The sequence below is a fragment of the Gossypium arboreum genome, chromosome 8, assembly GCF_025698485.1.
Source record: "Gossypium arboreum isolate Shixiya-1 chromosome 8, ASM2569848v2, whole genome shotgun sequence".
Taxonomy (NCBI): domain Eukaryota; kingdom Viridiplantae; phylum Streptophyta; class Magnoliopsida; order Malvales; family Malvaceae; genus Gossypium; species Gossypium arboreum.
In genome coordinates, this window is record NC_069077.1 from 139,151,809 (window position 1) to 139,170,476 (window position 18,668).

At 32.0% G+C, this 18,668-nt stretch overlaps 3 protein-coding genes across 4 annotated transcripts; 2 read left to right on the forward strand and 1 right to left on the reverse strand.

Annotated features, from left to right (window-relative positions):
* Positions 1–1,130: 1,130 nt before the first annotated feature.
* LOC108467631 (uncharacterized) lies at positions 1,131–6,073 on the forward strand. The gene is made up of 7 exons (XM_017768342.2): positions 1,131–1,870; positions 2,898–3,276; positions 3,589–4,958; positions 5,047–5,160; positions 5,293–5,447; positions 5,535–5,658; positions 5,770–6,073. Exons 1-6 carry the CDS (start codon positions 1,469–1,471, stop codon positions 5,581–5,583), a joined length of 2,469 nt encoding a protein of 822 aa, XP_017623831.1. The 5' UTR covers positions 1,131–1,468; the 3' UTR covers positions 5,584–5,658; positions 5,770–6,073.
* A 1,692-nt stretch (positions 6,074–7,765) lies between these two features.
* LOC108467977 (phosphatidate cytidylyltransferase 1-like) lies at positions 7,766–11,849 on the forward strand. 2 transcript variants are annotated; one of them, XM_017768818.2, is made up of 13 exons: positions 7,766–8,001; positions 8,372–8,509; positions 8,941–9,194; positions 9,281–9,432; positions 9,704–9,845; positions 9,987–10,143; positions 10,352–10,399; positions 10,491–10,580; positions 10,733–10,861; positions 10,975–11,031; positions 11,141–11,224; positions 11,310–11,384; positions 11,469–11,849. In XM_017768818.2, exons 2-13 carry the CDS (start codon positions 8,432–8,434, stop codon positions 11,499–11,501), a joined length of 1,299 nt encoding a protein of 432 aa, XP_017624307.1. In that variant the 5' UTR covers positions 7,766–8,001; positions 8,372–8,431; the 3' UTR covers positions 11,502–11,849. The 2 variants fall into 2 exon arrangements, with proteins under 2 accessions (XP_017624307.1, XP_017624306.1); XM_017768817.2 differs by having other exon boundaries at positions 11,509–11,849.
* LOC108468852 (ethylene-responsive transcription factor 3-like) lies at positions 11,358–14,083 on the reverse strand. Its single transcript, XM_017769711.2, has 2 exons — positions 13,052–14,083; positions 11,358–11,578 (listed from the first exon to the last, which is right to left on the reverse strand). The coding sequence occupies exon 1, from the start codon at positions 13,733–13,735 to the stop codon at positions 13,058–13,060; it is 678 nt and encodes a 225-aa protein (XP_017625200.1). The 5' UTR covers positions 13,736–14,083; the 3' UTR covers positions 11,358–11,578; positions 13,052–13,057.
* Positions 14,084–18,668: the final 4,585 nt, after the last annotated feature.

An 18,668-nucleotide genomic window follows, 5' to 3' on the forward strand; every position in this document is an offset into this window, starting at 1 on the left:
GCGTGTAAAATTGAAAGTAAACTCAATTGAGTCACTTGGTTTACAGCAAAAATTCTAGGGAAAGAGTTCTAGTGGAGAGTGATCTGTATTAAAAGTATAGATGTGAAGTTGTTATATGTTAGGTGAATATGACTTAAATCATAATTTATACGTGTTGAATCATGGTGAATTAGCTCTTTACACAATACTCTGTAGAAGAATTTGAACCGTGCAACAAAGTTTTCAATGTACATTTTTGTGTTTCACGTGCACTGTTTTCACGTATTCTAGTTACAATTTACCATGTATATATATGAACTTATAGCTTTCAGGAAAAAGCAACAGAAAAAATAAATTTCTATTTATATTTATATAAAACATTTGACTAGTTTGGTGTCACGAATTAATAAAACATTAAAATCTTGTATGACAGGTCATAAAAAAAACTAAATCAACTAAATATTAATATTTTAAGTGATTTATATTTTCAAGCACATTTGATAATTCATAAAATAATTGTCTCATAGAAATTTTCTATGATGAAAAATTATAATTAAATAAAGAGTTACTTATTACTTAATGTAGAATATTTTTAATTAATTTCTTTTAATATTATATTACAATGTAAAATAAAAAAAGATAAAAATATAAAATAAAAAATTACATAATTTAAAATTTATATCTATCAAATTGTTTAATTATATATCATACTTAATTTTAAGTAATATATCAAAACATATTTAATTTTTTACTTAAATTTTCAACTTAATTTTTAGTTTTCCAAAAACATATACTGTTTCACGGAATAAAAATGAACTGTAAAAAGAAAAAAACTTTCAATTTGTTCTGGTGCAAATAGAGAATGTCATAGTTTAGTAACATTTCATAATTTTTTAAAATTAAATAACTAAAATGTAAATTTATTAATAGTTTAGTGCCTTAAATTTAATTTAACGAAAATTTTATGGTGACCTTAGTGGTGCCCATATAATCTTGATTTTTACTCATTTTTTTTCTTTCTGTTTTGCTGACGTGGCTACTTTTCATTGCTCACTTCCCGATAACCACAAAGCCTTCACCTCACGTTGTAAAAACTCCAGAAACCCAAGATTCACCTCAAAATCCCCAAATTATAATATCCGGTTCGATTTGAGGAAACCGCCCGGTTCACGTTTAAATTACAAAAACTCCCCTAAATAAACCATCTTTTTTATCTTTTTCGTCATTCGACGCTCTCACAAAATCCCTTCGTTCATTCAATCCTAACTCTGATCCCTTCTTTGACAAAGTAAAAATTTATTTTAAAAATTTCTCTCTCTTTCCCCCAATTTACCCGCCAAAAAGTTCCCTGATTTTTTTTAATTTTTTAGTTTTATAATTTCTTAATTCCCACTCGGATCTTTATTTCTTCCTCTCTCTCGCTCTCGCTCTGGTTTCAGTCCCTCTTCTGAGACGACGACGTTTTTTTCTAGATTGGCTTTGTTTTGTAATGGATCCCGAGGTGGGTGTCGACGAAAACGCAGCGTTTGAGCCTTCTCCTGCGGTGGGGGAGAAACGTGGGGTCGAAAACGGGGCAGTTTCTGCGTCCAAGAAGCAGCGGTGCGGTGGGGAACTAAAGAGGGTAGCGGAGATTGTGCTGGTGTTGTCAACGATGGGGAAGATGAGGGGAGGTAAGAATCCTACGTCGGCGGAGATGTCGTTGATGGCGGAGGCGCGTGAGACGTTGGCGGAGATGTGCGGGGAGATGGCACCTAAGGATATTGTTGGGAGGGATGCGATAGGGAACGTGATTGAAGAGTTGGGGCTTAATTCCAAGCTCAAGGAGCAGAGATTAGGGTTTAGGGGTATGGGAATGTCGATTTCTCAGAAGGTTTTGCTCGCCAAAATGAAGGTAAAAAATGTCTTAATTGTATTATTATTTTTATTCTTTTAATGAATTTTTCATTAATTTTGTTTTTTATTTGGTCTGGAATTATGGGTACATTTGGATTTGTGTGGTCATTTTCATTTTTTGATTGATTTGATTTTATATTGGTCAAGAAGTATATAGGGCAGACGTTAATTTTGTTTTTCTTTGGTGCAATTTATATGAGAAATTGTCCTGAAATTCAGTTTTCCGTATAATTACGAAAGTTAAAGTTCTCAATCTATTGTATAATTTGATTTTCTTCTCGGTTTTTAAAGTGAATTTTGGTGGATTAAGGGCTGTGTGTGTAGCTGTGAAAAGCTTAATTTGGTTTAAATTGCTTATAAGAAAAAAAAGGTATATAGCGATTTTAGTAACTGCTAGCAGGTTTTTGTCATTTTCAGTCTGATATTTTTTGTGGCATAGTTGTTTATTTATGGGTTCATGGTTTTGAGCACCATAAGATAGACATGGCTTAAGGTGGTCGTTGTTTATGGATTGAGAGATGCATTTGATTCACATGTTGTTGTACTACTTAGACTTGGGTGTGACTGTTAATACTCGATATAGGTATGTGTTTGACGTGAGTATGTTCAATATTTTTTAAAAATCTTTTCATATATTTGGAGGATCGTATCTGTTCATACCCATGTCTAAATATGTGTCGAACACAAGTACTTCAAAGGAAATTAAATCGGAATAACATAGATATGTTGTCTTAAAGGGTGGCAATGGCAAAGAATAGTATACCAATCATGCTATCTAAAGGACGCATCCTTTAGTTCCTAAATTTTGTAGCATTCTCATGATATTTGTTAATGTAATATTAAATTTTTGGTATCAAATGCTTCCTTCCATGATCTATGTGCTGCCAAGCTTTTCAGCTGTTTATGCAGACATGGCTTGATTTAATTTAAAGCGCACTTTTTCTGGGCATGTTAAACGATTGAAAAGGTCATGCCATAGTATTATACTGGAATCTGAGTGTTTGATTACCTTAATGCTTTTCCAGATGGAAGAACCTAAGAAATTCACTACACCTGGTACATATACATCTCAGCCTTTGCAAACGAATATTGGTGGATCAGCTGAAAACCGTGGAGCATCACATGCAGTTCGCCTTTTGCCATCAGATCGACCGATTCACCCAACTGTATCTTCTGGTGGCATCCCAGTTTCTTTGCCACCTGCTCATGTTGCAGCAGCGGGTTCAACTCCCTTACAGCATCAATTGCCCACCAGCGATGTAAAAATGCCAGCAATGTCCACTGGATTACCAAGTGGCCATCTGGGAAGGGATTCGTCTTCATTTGCATATTCCAGGGTTGAGAGACCACAAATTAAGTTGGATGGAGGATCAAACGCGGCTTCTTATGTTTCCCAAATACCAGGTAATTCTCTCTTCAGCCAGGTCTCTTTCCCTTATTAGCAAATAAAATTGAAGTGCTATGTACATATCAATTGGAATTTTTGACCTTTGTATTTAGTACCATCCAGAGATTAGATAATATGGTCTACTTACTTTTTCCATGGGTGGGGTGGGGGAATGGCTTCCTTGATTGCAATGGTGTTCTATGGTGAATTATCAGATGATCAATGCTTCCTTTACCCAAATGTTTTGCTACTATGTTATTACTATTCTCTCCCTTATTCGGTTCTGTTAAACATTGCTGCATCTTTATTGCAAATATTGTCTGTTTCAGTTAATTCTTCGGCAAGCCATCCACCCGCTAATGCTCCCACTTGGTCAATACAAGCTCAATCTGCAGGGTTAGCTAAATCTGGGCAAGAGAACAAGGTTTTGACTCATAATCCAATAAAGGTTGAAGGAAGTTCTGGTTTGACTACAGCCCAGATGAATAATCAAGCAGTGAGAGATCAAACCTTTAGACCATTCATTACTCAAACTGCACCTGGAACTTTTCCTAGTGTGCACCAGCCAGTGCAAGGTGCAAACTTTACACAAGCTCCTCCATTTATTAATAATCACAATGAAATTGCTCGAATTGTTCAAAAGCTGTTACAACCGAAGCTTCCTGCGCATCCAACTTGGACTCCTCCTTCTAGAGAGTATATGAATAAGGCTTTGACTTGCCAAACGTGCAAAGTTACCATTAATGAAGTGGAAACTGTGCTGATTTGTGATGCATGTGAGAAAGGATTTCACTTGAAATGTTTGCAGTCAAACAATCAGAAGGCAATCCCTAGAGGTGAGTGGCACTGTGCTAGATGCTTGTCATTTTGCAACGGCAAGCCTTTGCCTCCTAAATATGGTCGTGTCATGAGAAGTATCAATGTATCCAAAGTGCCTTCTAGCACAGCTGAACCTCAGTCATCTTCAGAGAAGAAAATGGAAAATCTGGGTCCAACTGTCAATCATGAGAAGGTAACTGCAAATGGAAGCTCCGCATCACAGACTCTGGCTATGGCCACTGCAGTTGACAGCAATTCTGTTGAGTCAGCATCTGGTTCTAAGGTTCCAAAAGAGAACTTGACGAAACCTTTGGAGGCTGTATGTGAATTGCCTTCTGTTGGCACCGTAAATGAGAGACCTGAAGAACATTCTCAAATGACTGAATCATCTAATCATGAAGAAAGAAAAGATCCCACATCAACATCAGAACCTGCTGATACATCAGATAACACAATCTGCAAGAGGGCAGATCATTTTCAGCCTTCAGATAACTCTCAAGATATCCAAACAGGGCAGCAAAACTGTGCTGAAGTCCCTTCAAATAATTGCCATGTTGAAAGTTCCGGAGTTAAAGATATGGAGAAAGATTGTTCGAAAGGAGATATTGACTGCATTAAACAGATTAATCAAAGTGAACAAGATGCTGTAGCTGCACAAGTTAATCCTTCTGGAAATTCTGGAGCTAATACTGAGATTTCAAGGCATCTGGAGTTTTCTTCTGATGGTTTGCGTGCTGTGGAATGGGCTGGTGACATACTTCAAGTTGTGGATGGGAAAAAATTTTACCAGTCTTGTTGCATTGATGGCATAACTTATAAAGTTCACGATCATGCTCTTGTTCATTCTGGCCAGGATAAACTGATACCATCTAAGCTTCAGGTGAGCATGTTCGAAAAAATTTATATTGAGATTACTGATTCCAGTGTCCTGTAAAAAACAAACTTATAATTTTGGATCTTCGCTGCAGGCAATGTGGGAGGATGCTAAAACAGGGTCAAAGTGGGTGGTTGTCAAAAGGTGCTACTTTCCTAGTAATTTACCGGAGGGTGCTGCACATCCATGTCCTCCTGAAATCAGTGAGGTAATCCTTCATGCATGTTTACTCCGACTGTTCTCTTACTATTGTTGTATCTGTTGTCTATACATGATGACTGTCATAGTAGCAAGTAAAATCTGGTGGTTTGCTAATTGTTGCTTCTGTTATTCTCTGTAGGTTTATGAATCTAATAACGATAGCACTGTAATGGCAAGCTCGATCCAGTGCCCTTGTGAAGTTCTTCCCGCAGATAAATTCAAAGAAGAAAGTGAAAGACGAAGTCAGTTAGGAATTGAAGCAAATGAAAGATCAAAGGCAATTTTCTTATGCAGGTATGTCTTTTCGATCGATAAATTTAGCATGTGTTAAGCACACAACAGATCGGATTTCGACTAATGATGGAACTATTCATTCTGCAGATGGCTTTATGATGAATTCAATGGAAGTTTTCAGTCTATATCAAGTTAATACAATTCTGCACCCACTATACCCACCATGCCATGACTTGTTTGCGTGGCACATTATATCCGCTACTCAGATTGGGTAAATATAGTAACAACATCTTGATTTTGTTTTCGATTTTCTAATATTACCCTGAACCATTTTTTTTCCTGATAAATTTTCCGGAATTGTAACCTTTTGTGTTGAATACAGGTATAAAAAAGGTTTGCAGCTTGGACCTGTTGTACACATCTGAGGATCATTATTACTTGCTATTTTGCCTTGTATTGTACATGTAGGCATAGTCCTAGAACTAGTTTGTGTATCATAGTTTGGTTAGCAATTTAAGTCGATTTCTTAGTGCCTTTTCTAATTTGTTTCAACTATTATAAAGAGCCTGTTTCAACTTTTTAGAACATTTTCCCACATTTTCTTTTATATGAAATCATTTTTGGGTGTATGTGACCAAATGCTTAAATTAAAATCTCAAATTGATTAGACTTGTTTATGGATTAAACTATTTATTCGGCTCAGAAATTTGATCCTAGTTTTGTTTTTGGAAATAAAAACTGATATTAGAAAAGACAATTTTTTAATACTATTTTTATTAATTGAGCAATAAAATGGACATGTGAATTTGATGCAACCATGGTAATTTGGTAATTTTATTTTACCATTGATTAGATTAAGGGTATCATTGAGTAGAGTCGTTTAAATGGTGGTAATTTTAGCCTCTAACTTGACTTAAGATTCTGTATTCGGTTCGAGCTTAATTTGAACATTAATTTTAAATTTGAATTTAGTTTGAGATATCATTAAACTATTTAAGCTCGAATTCAATTAAGTTTATTTATTAATTTTATACTCAAATTCGAATTAAATTTGATTAAATTTATCCAAATTCAAGTTTAATCTCATTTATAATTAAATTCTTTTTATGAATATAAATATGTAATTTTATAATATAAAAATATTAAGATAAAAGCTTAATTAAATTTGCAAGTGGAATCACTTGAATATCATTTGATGGATAATAGTTCAAGCTAAAATTCAAGTAAAATATTTTCATAAATATTTCTAAAGATTAGAGTTCAATCACTGACAATTTCAATTATAGAAAAAATTGTATAAGTTATTGAAATAATATTTTATATAAAATTTATAAATTCAATGATAGACTTTTTTAATTTATTTTAATATTCTTTTGAGAATTTAATATTATTTTATTATAATTATTTTGTCAAATTCAATATTAAACCCTTTTTCCTAACTGATATTATACAAATTTTAAATTGACAATCGCCTTTGGTTTTAGTATTGAAGGATTACATTTTATCCAAAATTTAACTATTAAAACCATTAAATTATTACACTTTATTTAAACAAGACTTTAAACTATTTTTTGGTTAAATAAACCTTTGATTTATGAAATTTACTCATAAAAGTCTTTAATTTTTAATATCTAATCTTTTATTAATGAAAAAGAAATTATTTACACTTTGAAATCAACATGAAATTTAAAACAGTACTCAAAATTTTCAAATACATAATTAAAGGTGTAGCGTAATTAAACACTTTCAAAAGGATTTTAAAAATATATTTTATTTTACTTGTAAAAACATTATTTTATTTTATTTCTTAAACTATTTCAATTAAATTCACATCAAAATGCAAATCAATTTAAAATTTAAAAATAATTTTAGTTTAAGACTTTCATATTAATTTTAACTCAATGGTATGGATTTTTTCTAACTTAAGCACATCCTTTAATTATTTTGCTAAATTTGGAAAAAAATTGTTAATTGGTTAAATAGGTCAATTTTTCAAAAATTTAGAGAAATAAACAATTTTTGAAGAGAGAACGTGAAAGTTCATCCAACTGGATGAGCTTTCTACGGTCATATCAAGAAAAATGCGCCTAGTTGAAAAGAAAACGTATCTAGCTGGACGCACTTTTCCTAACATGTTAATAAAAAATTTGCCTAGCTAAACAAGTTTTTCTGCCAACTATCTAGAAAGTGCATTCAATTAGACAGACTTTCACACACTTTTTAAAAAAATATATTTTTCTAAATTTTCAAAAAAATAGATGTATTTGGTCAGTTAACTTTTTTTTTTGACACATGATTAATTTAACTTTATTATCTATCGTATTAACCGCCCACGTGGCAATTATATACAATTAGTTCTCAAAGGAGCCTACGTGGCAGATTCTGGGAATTCCAAGTCATTGGGTCCAGAAAAGAAGAGTTTTTTCGTGTTCTTCAGTCTTCAGTTTCTGTTTGTTTCCTAAGAATCGGTAGAAGCCGACAATTTGATCCTTCATTCTCCTCTTCAATTTTTCATTTTATGTTTTATTCCTTTTTTTTTTCACATCAATTCGATCGTTCACCGTTTATGAGTTTTGCATTCAAAGGAGGTTTAAAACTTTTCAGATTCGGAACTGTAAGCTCCCCATTTCTCCTTTCTTCCTTATAACTATGGCAGTAGATTTGCATGGATATTTTTCCCATTGTTAACATTTTTGTTTTTATTTTTTCACATTCCCATTTTGTTATGGAGAATGTCAAATTTAAGTATTACAGTTTTGGGTTCCTTTAGATGTACGAAAAAATACAGATAGAACAAAGAATGCAAATTTAAAATTTCTTTTTTAAGAAGGAAATTTTTTTTTAGGGTAAAAATTATATGTTCTAAAGAGGAAATCTAACAAATAATCGAAAATTAAAAAATTGCGTGATAGCATTGACTAAAATTTCATCATTTGCTTGAATTTCTTTGTTTGTGATAAGAAGAAACTGTTCTATTGGTGCAGGGAGGGGTGTGTTTATGTTGTCTCAAAGTTTATTAGATTAGCGGTACAATAATAAGAGCAATGCAAAAGGATCATGGTTCTAGTGCACCATCTACGCCTACTTCCGCCCGACTTCGGCACCGGCGACGTTCCAATGAGGTCTGTATTATTTACACGTACATAATATAATTCAAGTGTTCTTGGGCAGTTGATTTTTATTTTTATTTTGGTATAATTAAAGTATTTTTCGCGGTGCTTTTGGGTTTGTGGTTGCGCCTCCCAACATCTCGTCTCGAAATTGAGTTCTTTACTGATAGTGCATTGATCATTGCACCCAACACTTATTGTTGATTCTTTAAGACCTTGATCTCGATTTCGATATTTAGAGAGTATGTTACTCACATACCCGTGTCCAAATATATGTAGTTGTTTAATAGGTTTACTCCTTTTTTGCAACTTGCCTTTTATAGTTCGATTTGGACGTGCTCACTTGATATGCCGTTTGTTCTGTTAAGTGATGAGATCCCTTTTTTCTTTTTTTCCTTTTTATCATCAAATGGTGAAAGTGCGCTTGTGTTCTTTGATGTCAGTTTAATTTTGAGATGAGCAAAACAAATGGGAATCATTTGCTTATCAATGATCACGACAAATATAAATCAATGTGGATTCGTGCGTGTTCATCTCTGTGGATGCTGGGGGGCTTCCTTTTGATTATCTATTTGGGGCACCTTTATATTTTGGCAATGGTGGTTGTTATCCAAATATTCATGGCAAGTGAACTCTTTAATCTACTCAGAAGAGCTCATGAAGATAAACGCTTGCCGGGGTTTAGGATCTTGAATTGGTAAAAGTACTTACAATGCAAATTCGATATTGTGGTATAGCACCTCAGATGGATTGATATTCTGGTGGAACTTTATGTCCTTGTAGGCACTTTTACTTCACAGCTATGCTGTTTGTATATGGTCGCATTCTCAGTCACCAGCTCGTGAACACAGTAACTTCGGATAAAATTTTCTACAAGCTTGTTAGTAAGCTCATCAAGTATCAGATGGTTATTTGTTATTTCTTATACATAGCAGGTTCGTAATTATATTGCTTTTGAAAATAAGCGAGGGATACACACATTCTTTTTACATATAAGCCCATGAACAAATATTTAATCTTAATCGTCCTGCATTCATTGCTTTTTCTCAATTATGATGGGGTCGATTAACTTGTTCGGTTGTCTAGAACATTAAGTTCCATGTTAGTTTATTATTATTTTTGTTCTGGAATTCGAGTTGGCTCACAATAATATTAAGTAGTTTTTATCTGCATTCCCTTATTAGTCCAATATTGATTCGTATTCAGGTGTCATGTGGTTCATTCTTACACTAAAGAAGAAGATGTATAAATATCAATTCGGGCAGTTTGCATGGACACACATGATTCTCATCGTTGTCTTCACTCAGTCTGCATTTACCGTAGCCAACATTTTCGAAGGCATCTTCTGGTAACATGCGAGCCTAAGTAGTTAGTCTTTAGCAGCTTTGTTACTTTTTATTTATTATGGTCCGATAAATAACATTAAATTGTTTTTATCATTTACTCTTTTCCTGATACTGAAATCGAAACAAGTCTTGGATTTATGCAGGTTCCTTCTCCCGGCATCACTAATTGCTGTCAATGATGTTGCTGCTTATTTCTTTGGTTTCTTTTTTGGTAAAACTCCTTTGATCAAGCTATCTCCTAAGAAAACATGGGAGGGTTTTATCGGTGCATCAGTTGTGACAACAATCTCGGCATTTGTGGTAAGAAAATTTACACTGTGCTTGACTCGGTCTTCAACTTTTTTCCTTTCGGGATAGACTTGAAACTATAGAGATGCCTTATTCATGTTTCTTTTGTGCCATCACTATTAGTTTGATTCTGCGAGGTGATTGTTTCTAATACTTTGATCACCGCGGGTAACCAGTATGCATGATCGTGAACATAATTTCTTTGCATCTTTTTATGCAGCTTGCAAATGTCTTTGGTCATTTTCAGTGGCTGACATGTCCAAGAAAGGTAACTCATTCTGCAATGCATTCACCTTTTAAAAAAAAGTGATGCTATTCTGATAATGCTCATATGACTGAAAAGTCTGAAATGCATGCAGGATTTATCAACTGGTTGGCTTCTATGCGATCCTGGTCCACTTTTTAAGCCAGAGTATTATCCTTTGCCCGGATGGCTTTCTCGATGGGTGGTGAGGGATTGAGAAATGGGAGAATTTTATTCAATTTGAACTCTGCTCTATAAATATCTCTTACTCGGCATTTGCTAGCTTTATTTATATATTAATCTGTCCAGCAAAATACGATCAGTTCTGTATTTTACACTTTTACTAATATGTTGCAGCTGCCATGGAAAGAAGTAGCAATTTTACCAGTTCAGTGGCATGCTCTATGCCTAAGCTTATTTGCGTCGAGTATTGCTCCATTTGGAGGCTTCTTTGCAAGTGGTTTCAAGAGAGCTTTTAAGATTAAGGTACACCTTTTTGTTTGTTATTCCTCTGTTTGAGATCGTAAAAAACCGAACATTCATGAACTTTGTCATATCCATTCTGATCTCCTTGACCAACCCTTTCTCGGGTGACACAGGATTTTGGCGATAGTATACCCGGACATGGAGGATTTACTGACAGAATGGACTGCCAGGCAAGCAACTAGTTGTATGACATATTTTTCAGTGAACAGCTATAGTGTTTTATCTTTTCATGTAAAGCTCGATTCGAGAACTACTTTTTATCTGTTTATCTGTTTCCAGATGGTAATGGCTGTTTTTGCATACATCTATCATCAGTCATTTGTTGTTCCCCAAGATTATACTGTCGAGATGATTATAAACGAGGTAACCGCATCGATCTTCTCATCATTTCTTTTAAGTTTGGGAAACACAACTGAATACGATTTTATTTGTTTGTTTGTTTTCGTAGATATTACGCAGCCTTACTTTGGAGGAGCAGCAAATTCTATATACCAAGTTAGGTCAAATATTGCAGAAGAGAATGGTTGAACTATATTGAACAAAGTTCTTACACAAATGCACTTCGATTTCCTGCCTTTTTCATTTTTCGAATTTTTTTGGATTGAAGGAGAATAGTTTACATTTTTTCTCCCTCGGGTGATTGCCAGTCGGACTTGATAACGATCTTTGGAGGTCTCTTGTATGATCCACACGAACGTAGCACGAAGGACTCGGTTTCTGACGAAGTAGACAGAGGTTTCAGCTGTTAGTGAACTTAGTTTTATGGCACCAAAGATTAGAATGATCTCTATTAATGTTCATAATGCAAATTGAGTGATGAGAAAAGTGGAACATAAAAACAGATATTTGGTTGGAACTTTTGCATTTTGGACTCTCTAACTTGTCTTCAAGATTTGACATAGATTTTTACTCTTAGTACTTTTTTATGTTTGTATTAGGTTTGGATTATACTAGATCTAAACAAGTTCAATTATGGTTTTATATCAAAGTGATTATCTAATTTTTAAAAATAAATTTTATATATTATATTTTTTAAGTCGTGAAAATATGGTTGAAAATTTTATTAAATTTTAAAGCTTGAAAAATAATTTTAAGATTACTTTTAAGTGTTTTTAGGTTAGGTAAGCTGCAGTATTTGAAATTTACTGTAGAAAAACACAGAAGTATAAAGATGCGGTACTAAGAAGTTAGTATGTAAAAAGGCATATATGTGTAACACCTCCTCAAGACGTACCACACCTTTTAATCCAAGTATCGAGTCCTACTCGAGAGGTATCGCACCTTTTTCAAGAGAGACCGAGTACATGTGACGAGGCTTTTGAAGTTCAAATTTTAAAATTTATCCTAAACTGTCATAAATGTTTGTAAAACTCATCCTTTGATATAAATATAATATGAATATCTAAATATAGAAATTAAGAGAAAAATTTTCAATTATTTATTTTCTTCATCTTACTGAAATATTTTTCTCAATTTCAAATCCACAAAAGCGTAAAAAATTTAGTTAAGCCGTAAACAAGGCCTAAAATTTGATTTTGTGTTCCTAAATCATTTTTTCCATAAATTATGTTTAATAAATTTACATGAATATTCTTTTTGTTGACAAAATAAATGTTCTGAGTTTTAAATATTCAAATTTGAGATTCATAATGTGTAGTTTTAATACGTGTGTTCTTCGTTTATGATATCTAAATTGTAAATGTTTTTGCAATAATTTAATTTTACTTGAACAATCTGTATGGTATTATTCCAATGATAAAAATTTAATTTGAAACTTAATTTTAATCCTTTATGATTTTAATAATTTCTTTTTGCCAGAAAATCAATTATGTTTAGAAAATTTGTAATTTGAATATTTAAATTTTCTTCTAAATGATAGCAGGAAAATTTATTTGGATTGAAAGTTATTAAGATTTGCGGATGCAGAAAGATTCATAGTAAAATTGAAAGGAAATGCATTTATAGATCATAGAATCAAAGACCCATTTTTTCTTTTGAGGGATTGAATTAGACAAATTGTTTTATACAAGAAAGAAAGATCAGATAATCAGACTGAGATATGAAAATCGAAAACCCTAAATTCATGATCATATTTCTAAAACAACAATGATCTTTATCATTTGATAAATAGCGAAGGGAAATCGTACTATTTCATCTTAAATCATAAGGATTTGATAAATTGATCGTTACCGCTGATCAGAGACATAAGGTGAGATCATCGACTTCATCCAACGGTGGAAAATTGAGATCGAAAGGCAAGATTTTCCGACGCGAAGACGACACGTTATCGTCATCCCCGTCATCGACGACCGACGACGACGAATCACAGTCACTACGACAATCCTCCGGCGCCATCCGCGGCATCTTGGGATGGTATTTCCTTGTCGAAACCGCCTCGAAATCTGATGGTTTTCGCGGTGGTTGGGTAGGTCTCGGACCACTAAACGACTCCACCGTGCTACTCATGCTACTCCTCGCCGGTCTCTGCGGGTTCACTTCCGGATCTTCATAATAGCCGCCCGTCTGATGAAACCGGTGGCCGTCGGCGATAAATCCTTCGTTGTTCCGACGATGATGACGATCTATTCCGAAAGCAGGGAAATCGGAGGAATTAAAAGGGAAATTCGTTTTCGCTTTGTTTCCACGGAAGGTAATCGCCGCCGCATCATAGGCTCGAGCAGCTTCTTCGGCCGAATCGAAGGTCCCTAGCCAAACCCTAGTTTTTTTCAAGGGATCTCTAATCTCCGCTGCAAATCTTCCCCATGGTCTTTTCCTAACACCTCTGTACCTTAGTTCTTTGACCGATCCGTTGGCTTCTACCGCCGGTTTCATCGCTGCATCGGCAGCCGCGGCGGCTCCTCTTCCTTTCCTCATCGGAAATAATCGGAAGTTAAATCTTCAACCAATTCTCTCAAAAAGGTAATGAAAAATCAGATCTTTTAAATTTCAAAGATTGAAAGAAAAGCAAAATTGTTATATCAATACAAAAGGGTTTGATGAAGAAGATTAGAGATTTTAAAAATTATATAGATCAAAAAAGTAAACTCATCAGATCGATAGGCCCATATTTAATATATTTAAGAAACTGAAAAAAAAGGATTAAAATGAAAAAAATAAAATAAAAATAAAAATAAAAAATGGAAGAGGGAAGGAAGAAGGGATGGCATAATCTTCTCTTTTACACAAATTATATTAATTTCAGTATGGTTTTTTTTAAATTCTTGATTTAAAAAAAAGAATTTTACTTTGTTTATTTATTTATTAGATTAGGATTGTGTTTTATTTCAGGCATTCTAAATAGGTATAGTTCATATTTTGATTATTTTAATTTTCTTGATTAATTTGGCCACTTAAAAAAAGTTGATCAAATCAGTCATTCTAAAGGTAATTTATCTATATATGCCCAAAAAAATAATTAAATCAAGTAACCATGTCATTTTGCTGAAATTTTGTCAATCTATTATTTTTTGGAGAGAGAAAAGAAAACGTGTGACGCGTTTTCTTTGATAGATCAGTTAAACTGCGTTCTGCCCAATGGTAACATTTGCCAATGGGCAAAAATCCCAACGACTATGGAACTCAAACAACCAATTCAATTTTTTTCAATTCAACTCTCAACTCACAATTTTCACAATTTGATTCTCAATTTCTTGTTTTCGATTTGTTATTCTCAATTTTCAATTCTCGGGTTTTTATTTTAAATTCCAAATTCTAAAATATTTTTTTTAAATAAAAATGGTCTAAATCCCTTTGTTTTATTTTAAACAAAACAATTTTTAGAAAAGAAAACGCGTCTTACAGGGCGTGTGTTCATTGGTCTGCCAGAGAAAACGCATCACGTAGGACGTGCTTTTAGGAAAGAGAAGAAAACGCGTCCTACATGCACACTTTCTCTACCAGATCAAAGAAAATGCGCCCTGTGTGACACATTTTATTTTTTCTTTCCAAAAACAACATAGATCGATAAATTTTAAAAAGATTTAGTTTCTCAAATAATTTTTTCCAGCATATTTACATAAATTTCCCCACTCTAAAATTAGAATAAACTATTCGATTAGTCACCTTAAATAGGAGTCATTCTTATTTCGGTCACCCAAAAAATCATGTGAAAATGCACGATTAGTCTTCTATTACCATTTTAACGGTGGAGTGACTAATTTGATTAATTTTTTTTTTAGGTTATCAAATTAACAAAAAAAAATTGGGTGATCAAAATAAGAACAACCCCTATTTTGAGAGACTACGGGATAGTTTACCCTTATGTACTTAAAAAATTGCTTAATGATAAATGCAACCTTTAATATTTACATTTTTTGTCAATTTGACCATTATTCTTTTTTGAGCTAAATTTGACTATCAATCTTTCAAAAATAGTTGAATTGTTTTTTTTAATGATAATACTAACTAAAATATTAAAATTTTAAACATAGTGATTTGCACGACAATCCATATGTACTTTATTTTTTATTTTTATTAACTTTTATAGTTGTTTTAATTTTGAATATTTTATATTTTTAAAATTACTTGCCGATGTGGCATATAATACAAATAATATCATGACAATATGAGGTACATGTGGATCATTATACTGATTACAACACCAATATTGTTAAAAAATTTAATGTTTTAGTTAGCATTTACATTAAAAAAATATTTGACTCTTTTTGACGCAATGCCTAGAACTATCCATAGCCCCCAGCTCATAAATGGGAGGATAATGCTCTTCGCATTCGAACCCACGTCCTCTTCCATTGATAACAATACCTATATCAATCAAGTGAAGACTGAATCGACTAACAACTGGATTTTTTAACATTAAAATAATCTTCACATTAAATTACTTAAATAAATAATATTAATAAATTGAATCCTCTCAAAACAATTTTCAATTTTCATTATATTTACAATTTTGTTTAGATTAAAATTTAAATATAGTTTTGTATTTACATTTCCTTATCAAAATATATATACAAATTTTTATTTTACAAGGAATTAACCAAAAAGTAAAAAGTAACCGAGAAGAAAAAATGGTAAAAGTATCATGGAGTCAAGTTGTTTTTTTGTTCTTTTACTAAAAAAATAAATAGATTAGTCTCTATATATTAGATCAAAGAGCAAATGAGCCATTTCTGTTAAAAATTTCACCATTTGTACTGTTAAAAAATGATATGAATGATGGAATAACCAAATAGTAACTCATGATGTGTCACGTGTACCTCATGCTGATGTATATGAATGAATTTTTAACAGAAGAATCGGTTTGCTCTTTGATCAAACGTACAAGGATTAATTTGTTTAGTTTTTTAAGTAAATGGGCCAAAATGCAACCAACTCCTAATACAAGAGCATTCATGCTAATTTTATTAACACAAGTCTCAATGGGTCAAAAAAGGTAAAAGTGTTATCGAGACCCCTAGACTAAAAGTCAGATTACATTTGACTCATTTTACTCAAAAAATGGGTAAATTAATCCATGTATATTAGATTAAAAATCAAATTGGTCTTTTCTATTAAAAATTTCATCGACTTCTACTGTTAAAAACTAGCTTGACTGACAAAATAACCAAATAGTTACACGTGGCATGCCACGTGTATCTCATTCATACATATAATAACTAGTTTTTAATAGTAAAAATAGATAAAATTTTTAACAAAAAGATTTATTTACTCTTTAGTCTAATATATAAAATAAAATAGATAAAATATAATTTGACTCTGATATAAATTAAGATTATGGTCAAGAATGTAAATTAATATGCTATTTCTTATTCTCCACTAACAAAAATATTGTAAAATTTGAAAACTATAATATATTTTCTGTAAAAAATCTATCCCACATCACCTAAATCTTTTAATTTTTTTTGTTTATAAACGATATTGATTTATTAAATTTAAAGGAATTAATGAAAAGAAAAGTTTGTGTATACAATAATGGGATTTTGTATGTTTAGTATAATGTAAATGGATAGATTCTTTTTGCACGTTTCTCAACTATTTTATTTTGGTCAAATTCGCTATTAGACTCAATATTTTACATAAATTATGGATTTAATATTTATACTTTAATTTGATCAATTTTAATCTTGCAATTTTGAAATAATCAATTCTAATCTCTATACTTTTTAATTTTTGAACTTTAGTCCTGGTTAAACGGTAATAATTAAATATGTTCGGTTAACTTCTGCTATTAGTCTTGTATTATGCCTAAAGTTATAAATTTTAGTTCATGTTTTCCAATTGGATTATTCTTGGTCGCTATATTTTTCGAATTTAGAAATTTTAGTCTCAATACAACGGCATTCATTAAATCTATTTATTAATTGGCTTTTTGTGTAGCGTGTGAAAGTAATAAGCTGAAATGACATTATACATGTGATAATATATTTGTCGCATCAAATTTATAAATAGCATAATTTAACTTAATGAATTTAGAGTAAACTACACATATGGTCACCCAACTATAAAAAAATTTTATTTTAGGCATCCAAAATAAAAAGTTTGCAATTTAAGCACTCATGTTACATAGTTCGGTCATTTTGGTCACTCTCGTTAAAATCACAAACGATAAGCTAATGTGGCAACTAAAAATTGGTATAATAATAAATTTATCCCTCAACTTTTACATATTATATCAATTTAGTCATAATTTAAAAAAAAATCCCTTGACATTTATAAATGTTCTCAATTTGATCCTAATTTCAAAATCCTCCACCCCCGTTCCTCTCCCCTGATTTCTAGTGGTGTCAGAAAATGCAGTTTTGGGACCTCATTTATGTAAACCGAATCCATAAATATTAAATAGGGATATTTACAAAGTTAGAATATAGATGAATTGAAATTCAGTTAAGCAATTTAGCCAAAATTGTGGTTAATTAAGGACTAGGGACTAAATTGTAAAAGAATAATTGCTATAGATTTTAATTAGAAAAAGGTTTGGGGATCTAGATAGAAATTATCTAAAAGATCAAAATGGTAAATAAACCAAAATTTAACATGTATTAGTGGATGGTAATGATGATAGGCAATTAGTTTAAAATTAAAAATAAATTAAGTAAATAAAACATGATTAAATATGTTCATTAAGATAAATCACGGTATAAATAAGGAAAGGTAGTGGAAAATTTTCATCACTTTCCTCATCTCCTACCGTCCATGCATAGAAACAAATAAAAAAAGATAGCTTTAAGTTCATCCAAGATTCGGACACTAAATTGGTAAGAAAACCAAGTCCTTTTTCTTGTAACTTTTATAGATTTCAGATCAGGAGAGCTTGATTTAGCTAGCCCATGTACCAAATTGATAAACTATTAAAGTTTTAAAAAGTTTTCATTTTTGAGAATTGGGTGAATTAGGTGTGAAATTGATAGGAATTAAGCTTAGATTATGAAAAGGATTAAATTGCAACGCAATTGTTAGTTTAGTACATTAAGGACCAAATTGAATAAAATGCAAAGCTACTATAAAATTTTGGTAGGAATAAAAAGTATGAGGTCCCTAATGAATATATGTGAAATCGGATTTCAATCCAAATTTTTAGATTGAAAGTTATGTTTGTCTTAAGTTTAAGAACTAAATTGAATAAATTAAAAAATATGTTTGGGTTTGTATTTGAATTCCATTTGGATGGAATTTGATATTGTGTCATTGTTGAATTATCATTCATAGCTAAAGACAACGCCGAACTGTCAAGAGGGAAAGGAAAGGCAAGAGTTGACACGAGTGACACAAGCTTTTAGTTTGTATTTCTATAATTCAAAATCAATTTAATTCTTGTATATTCATGTTATTTTGAATTATATACTATTTA

What these genes read in the sequence shown, in the direction of transcription:
- LOC108467631 (XM_017768342.2), top strand. Translation starts at nt 1,469, where the DNA reads ATGGATCCCGAGGTGGGTGTCGACGAAAACGCAGCGTTTGAGCCTTCT. An exon ending in TGATACCATCTAAGCTTCAG is followed by an intron (nt 4,959 to 5,046) that starts GTGAGCATGTTC and finishes TCTTCGCTGCAG; the next exon opens with GCAATGTGGGAGGATGCTAA. An exon ending in AAGGCAATTTTCTTATGCAG is followed by an intron (nt 5,448 to 5,534) that starts GTATGTCTTTTC and finishes TTCATTCTGCAG; the next exon opens with ATGGCTTTATGATGAATTCA.
- LOC108467977 (XM_017768817.2), top strand. Translation starts at nt 8,432, where the DNA reads ATGCAAAAGGATCATGGTTCTAGTGCACCATCTACGCCTACTTCCGCC. An exon ending in CAACAATCTCGGCATTTGTG is followed by an intron (nt 10,144 to 10,351) that starts GTAAGAAAATTT and finishes CTTTTTATGCAG; the next exon opens with CTTGCAAATGTCTTTGGTCA. An exon ending in AGAGAGCTTTTAAGATTAAG is followed by an intron (nt 10,862 to 10,974) that starts GTACACCTTTTT and finishes CGGGTGACACAG; the next exon opens with GATTTTGGCGATAGTATACC.
- LOC108468852 (XM_017769711.2), bottom strand. Translation starts at nt 13,735, where the DNA reads ATGAGGAAAGGAAGAGGAGCCGCCGCGGCTGCCGATGCAGCGATGAAA.